The sequence below is a fragment of the Netta rufina genome, assembly GCF_964035555.1.
Source record: "Netta rufina genome assembly, chromosome: 4".
NCBI lineage: Eukaryota > Metazoa > Chordata > Aves > Anseriformes > Anatidae > Netta > Netta rufina.
Window position 1 is genome coordinate 49,453,986 of NC_140127.1, and position 18,796 is coordinate 49,472,781.

Sequence of the window (18,796 nt, forward strand, 5' to 3'; positions counted from 1 at the left end):
ATTCATTTCTTAGCACTGGAATTCAAGAATGGGCAAAGCAAAGCTCCTTCTGTGGAGGTGTAAGAGAGGGGAAGTGGGAAAAGCGTTTTCAGCAGCAGACATAAAACTGAATTTTTCAGTGCTGATTCAGATTTGTTCCTGCTTAAGTGCTGACCGGGTTTTTCTTAAAGTGGTTATAAAAGGTGACTAATAAAAAAAAAAAAAAAAAAGGCAAAACAAAAAAGCTGCTGGTAAGTTGGTCTTGTGCAAATAAACAATCCACATTTTAGCAGTTTAATTTTGAAAGTCTGGTCGTGTTGACTCAAGGGGCATATTTTTTTTCCCACTCATTCCTTTTTCTAGTTTGTACTTCACTGAGTCATTCCCATGAGTCACTTCTTAACAAATTTTGTATAAATTAAAACAAGATTGCATTCCAACTAGCATTTTAAGCTAGTTCCTCGCAAACTCCAGCTGACATTTACTGTATGCCGCAGTGATTTCCAATATTTATTTGTTCTACCATTGGAGTAACACTGGAGGAAGTGAGCGCTCAGTCTTTATGCCAAGCTACTGGTAGAGCACCCATCAGGCCACATACATGTCTTAAAATCCTGAGGAGCTTTGTGATGGAGTTTGCTTGCTTAAGCTCTGTGCCATGGGTGGAGTTCCCTTTCCTAGTGAGATGTTTCTGGTGTTTTTTTTTTCTTTCTGTATTTCACTACTCTAAGGCAGCCCTGTAAACAAGTAGCTGCTTTATTTATGCAAAAAATAGAGTTTACTGTTGTGTCCTTGACAAAAAGAATGGTATTTTGAAAATGCTAGGTGGGAGGTGAATTCCGCAGTTGGTGATGGATTTATTTTGTTTAAATGTGGAATTTTACCTATTTTCTTTAAGCATAGATCTTACCCATTTTCTTGAGCTTTTCAGGAACAGGCAGTATTAGATATGGTCTTGGCTGCTTTGGAATACTTCTAATAATACATTTAATGCATTTTTTTTTATCTTCCTGTAGACTGTTACTGAGAGTAGTGGTCTTGAAATACATAAAGCCTTAGTATTGCACTTCTTTTATTTGCATGGTTCTGTATAAAACTCTGTAGAGATCGTTCCTTATTATATTAATACTAATTCTCCTAATGTGTACCAGTTTAAAAAAAAAATCTAAGTAGTTACTACTCAAGTTATCAAAGCATTATTTGTACAAATATGTGAAATGATTTTGCCATCTCAGATACTTTTCAGCATGCTAGTGTTTAGTCAAACTCTAATCAGTTAAAAAAGACACTGTTGACTGAAGTAATTTGCCTTTTTCCTAATCATATCACCAAAAGTGGTTGAACACAGGAACTCTTGCTTCTTTGGATTGACCTAGTCACTTGACTACGTATGTGAGCTGTTAATGGCTGTGCCTCTCATGCTGTTTCTGTATTGAACTACCTGTTATACCCTAAACCACTAGGTATTCTCCAAAGCAGTAGGAAGAAAATTGTCTACAGAAACTCAGTGGGTTACACAGAGATCCAGACATGCACAAGTGTGGTTGACCCTCATCTGCCTTTATGCTGTACCACAGTTATTTTGCTTTTGGCTATTTTTGGTGTGCTAAAGCAACCCTTGGGGATCATGTAAAGTTAGGTCTTTGGGATTAAAGAAAGCCTACTGTGGCTAAAGGAAGAAGAAATTTTACAAAGTAAAAAATAAATTTGCCCCCTCCCCTCCCTGCAGTTTTGTTTAATGCATCAGCATGACTCATACTTTTTTAAAGCTTAAAATAATTAGTTTATTATTTTGGAGGTATTTTATTGTTTATACTAGTAGCACATAGATGTACCAACTGGAACAGGGTCTTGTAGTAGAGTCTATGCAAGGGTGGTGCACTCTGCATTCAGAGACCTTGCAGTCTAAATTGACGAGACTGACCAACGCTGGTGAGGAAAGGGAGAGCAGCAAGCAAGGACAACAGGGAGGGAAGTGATGTATCCATACAGCGTGCATTCCTCACTCTTACCAAGATGTGTAGATGCTCCTCAGGTTGAGGTACCCAAACTTCACTATTTGGTAAATATTTTAATGAAATCTACGAGTGAGAAATATGAGAGTACAAAAACTTGTGCAAAATTTGGGAGAGTTATCTTAGTTTTCCTTTTGTTGTTTGTTTTCTTTTGTTTTACAGTCAGCTCCTGGTGGTTATGCTTGTGTGAGACTCTTTGCTCATATTTATGGTGATGAAAATAATCAGGAAAAGGAGAATGGGCTAAAATATTAGAGAACAGTGACATTTCTTTCAAGTGGGGGGAAAAAAAAAAGTCTTTTAACAATGAGCTGTCTGCTGGTTTAGGCCTGATTCCTGATTGTTATAGATGTGGATTTGGAAGTGCATGTTCAGGAAGGGATTAGTTAACAGGCAAAGGGGCAACCTCGTGCAATGCGAAGCTCAGGCACTTGTAAATGACAGCGAGGCATGCCCTGCACTTGTGGTGTGAGCAGGGTCAGCAGGATGCATTGGTGGTGCTGCGGGGTAGCACTGAGTCAGAGTAACTGGGTATGTGGTGTCTGTAAAAATAGCACGCCCTAGGATCCAGTACTTCAGGGAGATTGTACTGAAGAAATGTAAGGACCGTGTTAGGTCATTGATCCCCTGATCTGCTTTGTCAGGGTTCTGCTGTACGAGGTGCTTTCCTCTTTACTAAATTCACTTTTTGAAGGTGATAGGTATCCTTCCCGGCTATTTCTCCTACTTCTTAAACTGTTCTATTTATCTTAAATTTTCCCTTTCATGAAGTATGGTAATAGGATGACATTTGTTCTTCCTACTCCTTTGTGGTTTGTGCAGAAAGGGGGTAACTCAGCTTCCTTCCCACGGTCCTCCCACCCACAGGGGCCTGGATGGAGGATGTGGGTTCTTGGGCTGACAGGAGTGGGGCTTGCTGCCCCTCTTACCTGCTCTGGGAGACGCCGCACGTTGCTGAATACAGCCGTGCCATTGCAGTAGAGCGTATACACAGCTGCTCTGTAGCAGGTATCAGATGAATTGTTGGGGATTTTATTTTCTGTGAAACAAAGTGTGTTTTGGCATATTTACAAGCATGTCGTGAGTTACATCGAAATGTATTTGGGAGTTAAATGTCTCCTGGGGAGAAAACAGAAGGGAGTTTTTCCTAAGGGGGAAAAAAAAATCCACACTTAATCCCAATTAACTTTAGCCTCAGGCAAGGGCTCTTCCTCCTTTTTCCTCCCCCCTCCAGAGAAAACACTGAGTTCATTCACAACAACAACAAACACAGTGTCCTGGAAGAAGGAATACTGACAGGGTAATGAGCACTGACCGGCCACACAAATTGCTGCGTGTCTTGCTTAAACTTACACCGCTGGCAGTAAAAAGGAAATCTGTGAGTACAGGTACCGTGAGGGGAGTTGCATTCTTCTGTGGGTTATTCATTTCATATAAGGAGAATCAATGAAACCCAAAGTGACGTTAGTTCGTGAAATCACAGTAGCAGCCTTCAGCACTAGAAGTATTGCTTTGGGGATTTCAGCTCTCACGGGGAAATCGCAGCCCCCAAATCTGTAGTACCATCCTTTCCACGGCTTTTTGATATCTGAAGAACTGTAATAGTGGTTACAGTGGAGCTAACATGCTGGTTTCAGTTTTATTATATGTGGATTCTAATACTTTTTAATTGGCAGCAAGAAATTCTAGATTTCTTACTGTTAAACTGTAGCAACTGTTTTGCTAAGAAAAGTCAAGCTTTTATATTGCATTAGTTTTGCCTGTATCCTGCCTACCTCAGAGGAGTTGCTAAGTAGAAGCACTCATCTTAAAATATAAATGTTGTCTTAAGCTTATTCCATTATTCAAGCAGTGTTTAGTGTAACCCTGTCATTTTCTTATAGTGATCCAGCTGCCAAAGCTCTCTGGGAGTCCTTCATGAACCTCAAACAAAAAGAAGCTGTGATGGAGGCTAGGAGACACCTTGTGGAGGCTGCGAGCAGAGAAAATTTACCTATTAAGATGAGCATGGGTGAGTACTGTGACATCCCCTTCCCTGCACAGTGGTAATGGGAAAGGTGACAGCTGCTCTACGTCCACATAACCCTCTTGTGGAAAACTTATCTCCGTTCTCACCATTGTTTTTGGGTGTGTATTAAGGCTACCACAGGTACAGAAGTGAGAAACAAATGTTTGCTAGAGCTCAGGTGTTGTCTTTTATATACAACAACGTTAAAAAGATCAAGAACAGTTGTGAAGCACTGAAGTTCTATGAAGAAAGATTTTAAAGGCATGTGAATGGCTAGCAATGCTGCTGCTTTGTTCTGCAAAACATGAGAATTTGGGTATTTTTAAAAAGCAGGATTTGTGCCCTTGGCAAGCAGGAGTTGCAAAAGCAGCTGATCTGATGAAATTTTTGCAGTTCTGTATAATTACATTATATAAACCTGATAAACCTGAATTCTTCAAAATAATAGATATTAAATGTAAATAAAAACTTTTAATAACTTTTTAAAGGATATTGTTCTCACTACATGACATATTCAGTGAAATGCAAGAACTGATGTAAAATTAGGCTTATTAAAACAATTATATGGCTCTATACTTTTTTTTTTTTTTTTTTTAATTTCATGTACCCTGACTATTCTATGCTGAACTTTTCATCGACAGAGGAAGGTCCTTGTGGAATAAAAGTAATCAGCTTTTATCTGAGGCTCTAGAGAGTACTGCAAAGATATTGTAGAGGATTTAAATGTACTGCCAAATTGTAAACTCTTAACAACTATAACATTTTGTATGTTGTATGGTCATTACAAATACCTAGAGCGTATATTCAGTAGATTATTAATCAGAAATAGTAGATCTGGGCAACAGTAATGATATAAACTGTTTTAAAGAAATGAAGCAGCCGTGAGAGGGCTTTTATAAATTGACCTGAAGAAGAGAAGGCAGACAATTTTTTAAATGATAAAATTGTCTTTAAGCTTTCCCTGATAGTGTGTCTGATTATTCACTGTAGTGACACTAAATGTCTTCCTATTTCATGTGCCTCTGAAAAACAAACAATAGAAACTGTATTACTGCTGGAATTCACCTTTGTTTTAAAAAGTAATTACTTCCCATCTTTGAGACACAATCCCTGTTACCAGCTTTGCTTCTTCGTGTGAATGACTAGATCAGCCACCCTTTCCTGTGGTACCCATTGATGGCTGTAATAACCCTGATTCTTGATCATGTTGGCTGGTACTTGTTTGATGGCAGCCTAAATATCAGGCAAAAGTGGACCCAATGTAGTGATATGTAGAAACACTAAGAGTTGATGTTGAAACAAGTTTCTGATGCTATGATTCTCGAGACTTGCTTTTGTCTGGAGGATGCAATATAAGATATAACTTACCAGTCTTTATAGGAGTGAATTTTTTTGTACTAGAATCATAATTAATTTTAACTTTGTAGTTAACTCCGTAAGTTAACTACAAACTTACTTATGAACTTCAAAGGGAGATAAAAAATTCAAGGCGGTCTTATAAATGATAAACAGGAATAACATGAAAAGTATGGAAAGGAGGGCTACCCAGTTACCAAAATCAAAATTTCTCATTGAGCATAAGCCTGAAACTCCCACCAAGGTGTCACTTTGTCCACAGGCACATATTTATTAATGACATGTTGGAGCAGAGCTACATCTTTACAGTGTTCATTTCTCATCTGTCATGCTACAGAATATCTTAAATCTGTTGGAAAGCTGGAAATTAAGTTGTTTATCAATTGTTTCTTTTGCTGAGAAGGAAAAATTCGCATCCTGTTCTGGTCCTGGATTGTTGTGTTTAGTCAAAAGGCTGCTTGCTTCCACTGTGATTGTGATGTGAGGCAGCACGGGCTAGAGAGAGAGAGGAAATCATTTCAGGCTTTCTATTCTGTGCTTATCCTTCAGTTTTTATGATTTTACCTCAGGTTCTGCATGTATTGAATGATCTTGGTGGACTGCACACTGGTTTTCCCAATACTTAGGGTATTCTCTTTTTTTTTTTTTTTTTTTTTATGGCCCTAATATTAAATGTCACAGACATTTTCTAGCATAAAAGTTGTCTCTTACTCTTTTTACTAAAACCAGCTGTGTCAGATGGTAAGAGTATTTTTGCTTGCTGCCATTTTTTTGCTGGTTTTCCCCCTGGAAATAAGGAGTGAATTACATTTGAAAGCAAAGCTTTAAATTCTTCTTGGTGTAGCTGAGCCCTCCTGCAGTGGCCACCTGCCTGAAAACTGCATCATGTGTGACGCTGGCAGAACTGGAGTCCTGTGCAGTGGTGAGAAACTTGATCCCATCCTGTTTCCCTATTTTCAGAGCAAGGAAAATAAATTCTGTTGTTTTCTGGGCTTTGAGAGGCTCAGAATTTTTCATTATTCTGAGGTGTGCCTGTGCTTGTCCATGCTTTGCCTGCAAATAATGTGCCTAAGGCCCAACTTTGTTCTTTCCCTGCTTGGCTGCACGTGGCAGGGGCTCTAAAACTTATAGGAGGATCCTCAGCTTAAGCTTTTGCTTTCTGGTATCTTATGAGTGTGTTCTCCTGAGATGGAAGGAAGGTAGAACTGAAGAGATCTGCTGTTGAAGAGGATACATCTCCCCTTATCCCCAAATATCTATCCCAGGCCTCTGGGAACTTCACTTTTTGTCATCAAAGTCAGCAGGGATGGACAGATGAGTTCTGAGGAAAGAAGAGAGAGAGAAATGAAGGAAATCAGCAATTTTAGCTGTGTTTTACAAGCTGAGTAGATTGGAGCTGCTTTCAGGTGTTCTAGATTTACATATCCCTTCAATGAGTTGTATCCACCAAGGTGTGGTGGTTTTACCGTGCTGGGCAGCTAAACCCCACAACCGCTCTCTCACTCCCCCTCCTTTAGAGAAGGAGGGGGAGAAGTAAAGCAAAGAACAACTCCCGGGTTGAGATAAGGATAATTTAATTCAAGGGAAATAATTATAATAATTAAATAAAGACTACCATGAACTAAACAATTTAACTAAGGGGAAATAAAAGGGAAAGGGGAAAAAGGGAGGAAAACAAACAAAATAAATGAAAGCGATATGGAAGTGCAGAGGAAAGAAATTACTCTCTACTTCCCACAAATGAGCGATGATTGACCACGTCCTTGAAGCAAGGCCTCAACGCACGCAGCCAGTGTTCGAGAGGAGGACCGACGTCTTCTCAACGAGAGCCCACCCCTCCCCTCTTCTTCCTGTTTCCACCTTTTATTGCTGAGTGTGACACCACATGGTATGGAATATCCCTTTGATTGGTTTAGGTCAGCTGCCCTAGTGATGTTTCTCTCCTCACTTTTTTGCCCACCCCCTAGGAGGGTTAGAGAAAGGCCCAATGCTGTGCCACTGCTGCTCAGCAGTAGACACAACACTGGTGTGATAACACTGCTGTTCCAGCTACAAGTACAGAGTACGGCACTGAATGGGCTGCTGCTGGGAAAGTTAACATTCCAGCCAGACCCAGTACACAAGGTGGTAGTGTGGTACGTCTGGAAATCCTATCAGCTACTTAAAAACAGTTCAGTGTAGAAGGAGGTTGGCTGAAGATAGGAATTGCAGAGTTGGCAACGTTTTTTGAAATTTTTGTGGATGGACTCTTGGAGCAAGTCCAGCTTCAAATGTAAGGCGATCTCCAAGTCATTCGTAAACAAAGTGGGATTTTCTCCTTTTGCTGTAGACATCTCATACTTGGGTTTACAGGTGGCTAATTATGTGTTCTTATACCATCTTCAAGGCAGACTTGCATCTTTTATTCTTTCTTTATGTAGAAGGAAAGTGGAAAGTGCATGTTTCGTGTCATTTTCCTTTGCATGTGAAAGAACATCATTGCTGTCACAAACTTTCATGAGTGACACCAGCAAGTAAGCTATTCAGAACAGTTTGTTGCAAGCATTCTAAAATCCTTTTTTTTTTCTTCAAAGAAGAATTGCAAGTTTTGAAAACAGCATAACAGAGGGAGTCAAAGAGCAGAGTGATCATTCACATAATCAACTAGAACATAAAACTGTGAAACTGCTCAGCTCTTTCCACGGGGGACAAAACCTGAGTTGTATATCTACGCAAGGTATTTGGGTTTCTGAGGTCAAACCTGGAGAAGGCAGGCAAAGCACTGTTTAGAATTTCACCTAGTGTAAAGGCTTTGTGCTATATGTAGTTTACGTCTCCTTCAATCCATTGCATCCATAAATGCATACCATAGCTATATGGTTTCTGAAGATGGAATGTGTGCGTCCTGTGCAGTTTACTGATGCTGTCAGTATTGACTTTAGGGCAGTATTTGCTTGGTGTTGCCTGCTGTGGGCATTCTGTAGGTGGATGCAAGTTTTGGCAACAGCCTTAACCCTTCCAGCTAGCTGCATTTCCCAAAGCAGAGAGATTGCATGTAAACAGTAGGTGGAGCTGTCTTTTGCTGGGAGTCCATTTAAATAAAGAGGCATTAAAATACTTTGGCATAATAAAAATACTGGTATTTAAAGAAATTTATTTAAAGAGTTAAGTTTGTTTTTCAAAAGCTCTTTGGAAGACAGTTTAGAAGATTGTTTTAATAGCCTTCTGGTGAGATTTACACGTTGTGCTAAATTCAAGTGAATTGTAAATACAGGGAAGGGATTACTTATGCTCAGCTCTTTAAGTAAGTGACTGTAAGGAGTTCCGCTCTGTGGCAGCAGCCTGGTTTGCAGTACAGCAGAAAGGTTGCTGGTTTTTCCATTCCTCTGCTTCCCATTCCCTCCTTCATAGGTCTGATGCATATCTTAATCATCTTCTGAATGTGGCAGTCCATGAATCTCCTGTTGAAAGCTTTGCTATTAGCATAGTATTTGGCAGCAATAAAAACTTTGCTATAAATGTTCTTCTGTGGTTTTAGAAACACCCTTGCTCTTCTATTTGAAAGGAGCACAGTAAACCGTGGTCAAGCCTGAATTCCTTTATTGTCTCTCTTTACTGGCATGGAGACTGATGAAAGTCAAAACAGTGGTATAGTAACAGAAACAAAGTGCTGTGTGCTGTTACACGGGGCCTTGTTAATAGAAGAAAAGCCTTTTCATCTCTTTCCATTTGAACTGTACAAATACGGTTTTAAAAACTAAACTCACTACAAAATGAGCAAAACCTCCGAGTTCATGAGATAAAGAAGAGTACTATAACTTTCAAATGGGCTGGTATGTGTATGGAGTGAACTGAATGGTGAAACTTCTTTGGGTAGAAATGGGAAGATCCTGAATTTTTTATTGGAAATATGAAATAACATTTTGAGTTAGATAAATACCTCAAAATGGATAGGAAATTGCAGGGGAGTACCTTATCTTAAAACATAAAACATACAAAGAATATCAAATGTGCAGTTCTTAAAAAAAATATATATATATATATAAAAATTAAAATTGCGCTTGACTGTAATGGTATCTGTTATTTATTGTTGACAAGATCAATATAACAATATTCAAGATTCAGTACCATCAATTCCTGGACTAAACTCTAGGGATGAAAGCTACCAGTGAAGAAAATAATAAGAGCCATAATAAAGTAGAGAGGTACGTTGACATCTTTCAGATAAATCATCAGGTCTGATCTCAGATATCCAACATCCACCCTGGCCAACCGTTAGGCCGGTGCTGTGGAACAGACAAGGAGTGAGGCAGTGCCAGCCTTGGGTTTGAGGCCTTCATGCAGGACAAGGCGGATGAGTATTGCAGGGCTCAACACGGTCTGTGGGGTGTTCAAATCCCTTCTGCAGCATGTCTCTGGCTAAGTAATAGGTACCTGGATAACTGCTGGCCTTGTCAGTGTTTGGGAGGCCTCTCTCAAGGCATCTTCATGGGATGGGAGAGTTCCTGTACCAACCTTACTGAGTTGGGCCTGGTTTAGCCTGCAGAATTCTTGCCGGGTCCTGCCATGCTGCTCCAAGGACGTGCTGGTGTCCTCAGGGCTTACCCCAGGGAAAGGTGAGGCTGTTCCTCTCAGACCTGAGTAAATTAGTCTCCTTTTTGCCTAAGCAAAAGTAGTGGAAGCTCTGCAGTGTGGGACTATCTAGCCAAGCAGATTTGATTTTCCAGCCTGCTGCAATACTGAGTTCCTGATTTCTCCCTGTAGTGCAACTCTTAGTCTTGACCTAAAGCAAATGTTCCTAATTTCAGTGATGGTCAATGGAGCAGATGTTTTGTTGCATCATTCACCCCTGCAGGCAGGAAGGCTTTTTGCTTCTTAGAGTGCTAAATGTTTTTTTTTTTTTTTAAGAGTTTGAAGTGTTTCTGAAAGTTTTAGATCTGTTTGGGGGGGCTTCCCTGTAGGCCTTCCCATTCCCAGGGGACAACCACCCTTTGAGTACAGTGGAGGTTAAACTGTCCCTGGTAACTCTTGATGAAACAGCCTTTCTGAATAGACTCCACCACGTAAAGACCTGTTGAAAGAAGCTGATGTTATGGCTGTTCCACCTTGCGCTGTTGCACTAGGGTGAAGCTCACAGTTTCAACCCCACTGAGTGATCAGTGTTCACCTTGCTAAGTAGATCCCGTCTTCTGATAGTCATCTGGTTTTGCCAGTGTAGAGCAAAGATGTTGCACCAAGTACCAGATGTGCAAGTTTTTGTTTGTTTGTTTGTTTTAAGTAACTAAACTTTTCAAATCATCTCTGTAACTCGTTAGATGTGACAAAAAGGATGAAGATATTCCTGCCAAGGCAGTTCTGTTTTTGAGGACGTGACCAAATAGCTGAGATGTAGAGATGCTCAGAAACAAAGCAGATTGTTTTTCATCAATAAGTGACTCTGCATTGGTGTGTACTGCTGCTTAGAAGCATCACCAGCTGGGGAGCACTATCTGCACTAAACGTTACGCTTCTTTCAAAGCTGGATGCTGCATTTAGGAAAATAATGTACAAGTTCCTTCTTTCAGTCTCACCTTCCAATTCACAAAATGCTTTGTCCTGTCAAGGATGCTATTGCTAAAAGGGGAAAATAAGCATTCTTTAGAATAACTGGAATTATGCAAGGTGTGATGTTCCTTCTGGCTGTTGGCTACATTTGTGCTGATGTCACCAAGGACATGGTTTGCTTCCATGGGATCAAGGGTGTACTGCAGATTCACATTCAGCTTGGCAGACTCATTCGTCATGAACTTCACTGGGATTTACATCACTGATCTGCTGCTGGGCTATCCCAAATGGAAAAAACAACAACAACAACAACAAACAAACAAACAAACAAAAAAGAAAAATGAAATAAAGGCTGAAAAGAACGGTCTTTATGATCAGTGCAGAACAGTACCCTGAATGCAGCAGAAGGCTTATTTAGTGTCTGTAAGCATCCATGATGTATGTTCTTAGTGAGTGCTACTGTTTCTACAGATGAAACGAGAACTGAAAACTTGTGTCCCAAATGTTGAAATATTGTGCTAGTAAATAACATTTTAATCCTCCTTTTTATACTTGTGCTCAAACACTGGAAATAAGTAAAAATGAGAGGCTATCTAACACTCGGTTACCAAAGCTTGCTGTTGTTTGCATTTATTTGTTCAAGAGCTTGAGAATCAAAGAACTATATTGCCATGTTGAGACACAGACTGTGACTCCTTAATACCAATGAATTTAAAAGTGAAGTAATACTGAGGATGGAGCAGCTTATTATATTTCATGAAGAAGAAGAAAAATCTAAAGCAATAAATGGGGCTGTAGGTAGGTGGAGGTTCTTACCCAGCTCTGTTGATCTCAGAGCTGCTTAGACAATTGAGATGGTTCTTTTTTCTTTAACAACTTGCCAGTTTCTTTCTTTCTGTCTCTCAACTTTCTGACTTCCTTCCTTTAACTAGTCTTTCAGGAGGTTATGTTCCTGTATGATTTGGGGAAAACACAGCTTCTCATCTACCTGTTGCTTGTGCATTTTTTGGTACATCCTTAATGTCAGAGGATTGGTTTGATCCATAGAGTGCAGGGTTTTTTCAACATTAAAATACGTCTTACTGAGGAGAGAAGAGGAAAAAAATGATAGAACATCTATGGCATTTACACATCCTATCTGGAAGAGTACCTAAAATACCTTATTGTCATCTTCATTGTTGATACAAAACAAATGGGGAATGTGGAACCCTGCTGGGTTCTCCAAATACAACAGTTATACCTTATGGAAATGGTTTTGGAAGTGGTCCCTGGAGTTTTTAAATCCTGCCCCCTGGCTAAAGGATGCATTTCTAATTTAGAGGAGACTGAGACAGATAATGTGAAGACTTTCATTTTAAAAATGAAGTAAATCTTAACCAAAACAGGTTGGCAGAGATGTTTTAGTTCAGCATTGAAATTACTTGGAATAATATTCAGAAAAAAAAAAATAAAAGCATCGTAAAGGATCATATGCTTCCTTTTACTGAAGTAAGTTTATGTGAAGGCAAAATTTGCCTCTCAATATTTTAAGGTATTCCTTGCAGGTGGTGGTAGGTGGCTTTTTGCTCTTCTTTAGACAATTAGGAGTTGTTCTGAGTGTTGTGGTGTTTAGTTGAAAGTGGCGATTTTTTGTTTGTTTGTTTGTTTTGTGTTTTGTTTAGTGACTACTGTGTTACGTGAATTTATCTTAAAAGGAAAAAGAAAAGAGTAGTATTGATAGTTACCACATTTATTTGAAGTTAAATGAAAATGTTCGAGCTGACTCTGAAGTATCAACTATCCTATTTTACCCTAAGCTCTTGTTGTATACTTCATATTTTATTCTGTGACTTAATATTATTTAAGAAAAAAACAGTTCCTAGGTTAAGTTTGTTTATGAAGTTTCAGTAAGGGTGTTTTTGTCCCTTACTGTAGTCTTGTCTTGGTTTAATGAATAACCTACTGTATGCTGTATAGTCTCTTGTGGTGTAAAATGGGTAACGGGTCATGCCCTAATAAAATTGTAAAGAGTGTCATATTTGTGCCTTATACCTCATTTGCTTTGCTATGAAACAGTTAGCAGATGGAAGTGAAGCACAAAACCCTGTGCAGTGATGTGAAACAGAAATATGCTGGTAGTATGTTATCTTTGATTAAATTACAGTTGGCACATAGATGCAGAACTATTTGGCTAACCCTAGTGTTACTTTTTATGAAGGGAATGTGGTGACAGTGGTCTTTCTATGTGTCTGGAATTGTTGGATAAAGTTTATTTTAAAATTTAAATTAAAATCTTTGTTACGGACAGTAAACCGAAACACTTGCATTTGACTTGTAGCCAGGTCTCCTTTCATGTCTGGTTGTGATTAGAGTTGAAGATAATTATTAAAAATTTAAAAGAAAACAGAACTGTGTTGCTCTTGCAACAGTTCTGCAAATATAGTATTTCATTATTTATATTCTTTGTTAATGTAATACTGCAAGGCTTATATAAACCTCAGTGCGAAGTCTTTTTGTCTTAATGAAAGTACTGTGAAAAGGGACTTCAATGTGGTCTTTCTCTAGAGCATTTACATGATGTGCACAACAGGAGTAAACATTAATGTACAGATAAACATCCGTGAAGTTTTGAAACAGGGTTTTAACATAAATGCACATCGTTATTTATTTTTTAGGCTATATATCTTTAAATTGTAAGGAAATGACTTTGTGTATTAAAAAGCTTATGAGCGTAGATAGCATTTACTTGTAAATGTGTCCAGTTTATTTTCGGCATGTTTAATGGATTATCACAAATGTGAAACTCCATTCATAATACAGCCACATTCTACAACAACTCTCGTCAAAGGTTTTTAAATGACTGATTTTAAGAACTTTATGACCACGGCTCATTATGTAGCTTCTTAAAATCACTTTTTAAATATACATTTTGAGATATTGCAGTGAGATCACATGATTGCCTTTGAGAATAATTTAGATTGTTCATTGATCTAATTAACATTTGAGTTTTAAAATAGAAAAGAATGTGGGAGAGTAAGTTTAATTGTAGTTGCATAAGCTGTGAGTTACGGGTCTTTGAATTAGAAACAAGTGTTAATCCTTTTAAGTGAATTGACTTTTAAATAGATAAAACTACAGTACTTCTTAAGTGTCTGGAATCTGTAGTGAGCAACAGCATTTCTAACATTAGTCTAAACTTTTACATCAAACAAACCAAATTGCTTAGGGAAGGTTGAATGGCTTCTTTCAGTTTTTGATTGCCATTACTAATTAGTACATATACAGCTAGAAACAAACTGATATATATGTATGTATTTATTCTATGTGTATATATAAAGGTGCAGATAAAACACAACACTTATAAGGTACTGATTAATGATGCCATTTCTTGAAAAGAAGCAATTGAATTGTGATCTTCTGTTCTCTGCTAAGATTTATTCAAAAGTTTTGTTTAGGTGAACACCTGAGATTTCTTTTATTCACTAAGCTTTTTTTTTTTTTTTTGGCTTCTATTATATTTTCTTAGTCTTGAAAAGAATTATCTAGATAGGCAGCAAAAAGAACAAGATGTTTACATTTGTTCAGACAGTTAAATCAAATGCAATAGAACTGTGACGTTAATGGTTATACAATCTCTAAATTACTTAGAAAACATTGAAAATAACTGTGATTTCTGTGATAACAGAAAAGAGGAATTAAGCTTTACTATTTGACTCAAACATAAATGAAGAACGCAACAAGTTAGGAAATGTTAATGTGACAAAAACTTTGTGGTAAGTTTTTTGCTTTAAATTAAAACTTACTGCACAGTGGATAAGATGCTTTGTGTATCTGAAAATATAATGCTGAACTAATAGTTAAGTATGTTACCAAATGCTTTGGAAATTATGGGTTTAAATTTCATCATCTACACAATAGTATTTACAGTTTAAAAAAATCCACGTATTTTAGACCATATGTTTGTGATGATCAAGAAATTGTTAAACAGGAGGAGGTCCTATAGGACTCTTTGAACCTGTACGAGAACCCAAAACACTCTTTCAGTCCAAGAAATAGAAATTTATTCTAATTGCTGGTATTTATATCTGTGGGGAAACAGACTGGTTGGAAATAAGATACAGCTTGCTGTACATGTGTTCCATATCTTAATTTAATAGGGTGTGTCAGCTATAATGCTATAATGACTGTGTTCTTCATCAGCAAAATCAATCCTGGATATAGGATTGGGAGATGCCAGTTCCAGCATGTGCTTGGCATGCAGCAAAGCCATGTGGCACCTGCATTTTGCTGGAGCTCTGTGGCAGTTGTGGATATCAGCACTAAGTACTTTGTCTCATGCGTCTTTTGAGATGGCAGAAAGGACTTGAGAATTTATGCTAAGAATGGAGCTGTCTAGTCAAACAGGGAGTTTTCTGGGGGGAAAACTTGAAGAAAATAGCTGAAAACTATGTAGAGCTATACGAGCAAAGCACCACTGAGAACAACCCATGCTGAAGGATTTAAACCAAAAATACAGCGTGTACTGGTGTGCTTGCAGTTCTTTTAAGTGTCTGACTTGAAGTGGAACATGGCAATATAGTAAAACTGGGTGGTTTGCTGAGTGTTTTTTTTCCAGCATAATTTAGCCTTATGATTCAGTCTCACAAAGGATGACTAGTTACACAAGAGACATGGCGAATTACATATGTACATACTCATACATCATCTTGTTTTCCATGCATATTTATTTGCTTACTGCCCAAAGTGATTGTTACGGTATTCTCAGCTGCAGAAATCTTCCAGAGATCATCAGAGAAATAATCAGTCCTGTGAATAACGTACCAAAGAAGAACAACCTCCCTCTCACTGGAACAGCGAGCCAAGAACACGATGAAGTTCTCAGTGTCTAAAAGCATATGTCTTAGTGCTAAATGAGGACACGTACAAGCCACCTGAAATCCTTTGGGCATAGTATTTTAAGACAAATAAGTCATTTAATTTCAGTGAGAAGTTGAAAGCATCCAGATGATTCAGCCAAATTTCCAGATTTCAAGTCACTTTATGGTTGCAGTGAACTACTGTTTTCAAGGATTACTGTTTTTCATGGCTGGTGACCTTCTGGCTGGCACTTGGCCGAGGGCTTTGTGTTACTAAACATGGTGAAAAAGGTGAAGAATAAGGTAATGCAGTATGACCATGACGAATACTTAGTCAAGATTAAGAAATGGCTTTGAGAAAATCTGGAATGCCAGTACTTAACTGAGTGTTATGCCAACACTTGAAAGTTTAATATAGGCAGCTACCCCTAAGATGCTTAATTCTGGAAGGTTTTACCTACTTATTCATACAGTTCTGAGATTTGTTTTGGTGCTTAGGAGGGCAACTGGGAAATACTGTAGTCAGCAGATAGAAATGGTTATGTTTTGTTTATAGTGTGTTAAGTCAGAAGAGGATACTGAATGGTAGAGTATGTTAAAAAAAAAAAAAAAAAAGTAATAATGGGTTCAAATTGCTGTGCATTTAAACTATGAATGACTAAAATGCAAAATTCTTAATTCATCTCAAGACACCCAAGTTGTCAGTCATGTTTGTCCAGTCATTCTGAATGTGCTGGGAAACTGGAAACCCTAGATAATCTAGGAATCGTAAAACGTAACGTGGGCCCATACCCAGGCATCTGCATTTAGGTATTGAGAACTGAACACGGTTATTATTAGAGTGCTTTAATTATATTTCTCCCAATTAATTGATTGCTTTTTGTTTTATGTAAAATTTTTGAAAACAGTGTCAGAATTGATGGTTGTTTCCTGTCAACAGTGACAGTGATGGCAGCAGCTTCCACTACCACAGTGCTGTGTGTGTATGTGAGGGGTGAAGTGGGTTTCTGGTCCCATACCTCCTTCAGCTTAGTGACGTGAAGAATACAAGATCTTCAGTTTCTGAACCAGGCACCCTCACCTCATATTCCCATACACTCTGGCCCCACAAATCCACACTGCAACTTCCCACTCCAACCCTTTCTTCCCCATCCAGGAATTCACTTTCTGCTTCTGTGTCCTCAAACGCCCTGGGTTTACATGACTTCAGATGTGTGACAGGCAGGAGGCCTTGCCTCCCTGAAGGACCTTCACTCTGCTGCTCCTGCAGTTGTGAAAGAAAGAAGGCAACAGGTGACCATCAACCAGAGCAGAAGGGTTTGTGTTTGTGGGAGATGAGCATATGCTATTAGAAATAAGCCTGTCACATCTGCTTTTGGCCTGCTCTAAGGTTTTAGTGTTCTTCGGGTCCGGAGCCTTCCTTTGGAGAAGTCAGCCAGACCGTATCCCATCATGGCCTATCTTTGTCTCTCCAAAGGAGGGAGTAGGTGGTGCTCTTCTCTTCTTTATTAGCAATTCAAGGACTGGGTGACTTTTGAAATTAACTAACCAAAGACCTAAATTATTTTCATGGTATTTGCTGTTAAAGAGTGATATTGAAATTCATGAAGTAAAAAAAAAAACATGTTGTGTTAATAAGAATAACATCTGGAAATTACACCAATGTGGAGCCATGAGGGGCGTCATCTGTCCCACTAAATCGCTCTCAGTTTGCAAAATATCCAGCTCCCTTGGCAGCACTGTTGCCCAATTGGCCTCATGGATTCTGAGATCTTTCTGCATTCCTCAGGAGTATCCGGCATTGGATATGAACAGGGGCAAGCTACCAAGAAGGACAGATCTATATTCTTAAAATTACAGATAAAGAAAACAATTTATTTGGAATTTTTCAGCCTTTAAAAAGTCTAGTCTGTGAATGTATGCGTTCCAAGATAATTTCTTATTCGGGGCTCTGTCAAGTGAAAAATGGACCTCGGCAGTAGTGCTCCAGCCAGTGAAGCTCGAACAGCGTTCTCGCATGAAATTGAACTAAGTTTAAAGCTATGCGTATTTGGCGGTTCCTGGAGTCTTGGAAAAGCATCCACTTATTTATTCAATTGGTCACAAAATGTACTTTCCTCTTTACTTGTTTTCTTGTCCCTGTGGAGATAATTAACTAAGTGTTAGATGAAGAAATAAGGGCTGTATGTTTGGAACAGCGCGTTGATATTTCTGACCTTTGCTCTTTAGACACCTCATTCATGCATAAATCTTTATGTTAAAAAAAAAAACTTTGGGATTCTGAATTTTAAAAATTTACTAGTAAATCTATCTTGAAAAATAATTATTGTTTGAAGTGATGCCTGCATTATACTACATATGCTGCAGCATTAATTTAAGGTGGAAAAACATCATAGTGTCGAGTTGTGTCTTGATGTCTACATATGCAGTTTGTCTGGTTAACATTTGGTTTAACTTTTGAGGTGAAAGTCTGTCTCTCCCACTCAGGCTCCTTTTATTACTGAAAAACAGACTTCTGACAGATCTTTAATATGGTAAATTGCTGGTAATTTCTGCCTCAGTATGTCCAACTTAAACGATCAGCTGTGCTAGTAGTAGAACTGCTACTTCCCTACTACACATCATCATTTGTGCGTGTGGTATTAACTGTGCATTTTCTATGTGGTATAACCATTGCATATGTTAGTTTTCACTGTTGCTACCTTCATAATTAACAAAAAAAATAAATTGTGTTGACTGTTATTTTTTTCTTAATATAGGGTACCACTTCTGTAATTTAAAAACTTGGCAAACTGCTCTGTAGTTCTTTTGGGATCTGCCCTAAATCTTGCAAGTTGGAGGTGGAATTCAATGTCTGCATGTCCCTGTATGTTTGCAAATCAACTACCTTAGGAGTGAAGGTTTGAAGGGGACCATTTGTACTGAACTCAGTCTTACGAGCATTTATGCAGCTGCTCGTTATACACCTGTCAAGCCCTGCCTTAGGAAAAGCTAAATTTGTTTGCCTCCACTCTTGTCTCCAGCACTGGAAGATCGATTGATTCAGCAATATGTTTCTTAATGTCTCGTGCAAATATATT

General features: G+C 38.5%; 1 protein-coding gene across 1 annotated transcript in view; it reads left to right on the top strand.

Annotated features, from left to right (window-relative positions):
- Positions 1-18,796, top strand: part of SCFD2 (sec1 family domain containing 2) — a 193,692-nt gene that overhangs the window by 33,332 nt on the left and 141,564 nt on the right. Inside the window, exon 3 of the mRNA XM_084285891.1 lies at positions 3,878-4,005. Coding sequence (XP_084142017.1) covers positions 3,878-4,005 — 128 coding nt within the window. The remainder of the gene's footprint in view (positions 1-3,877; positions 4,006-18,796) is intronic.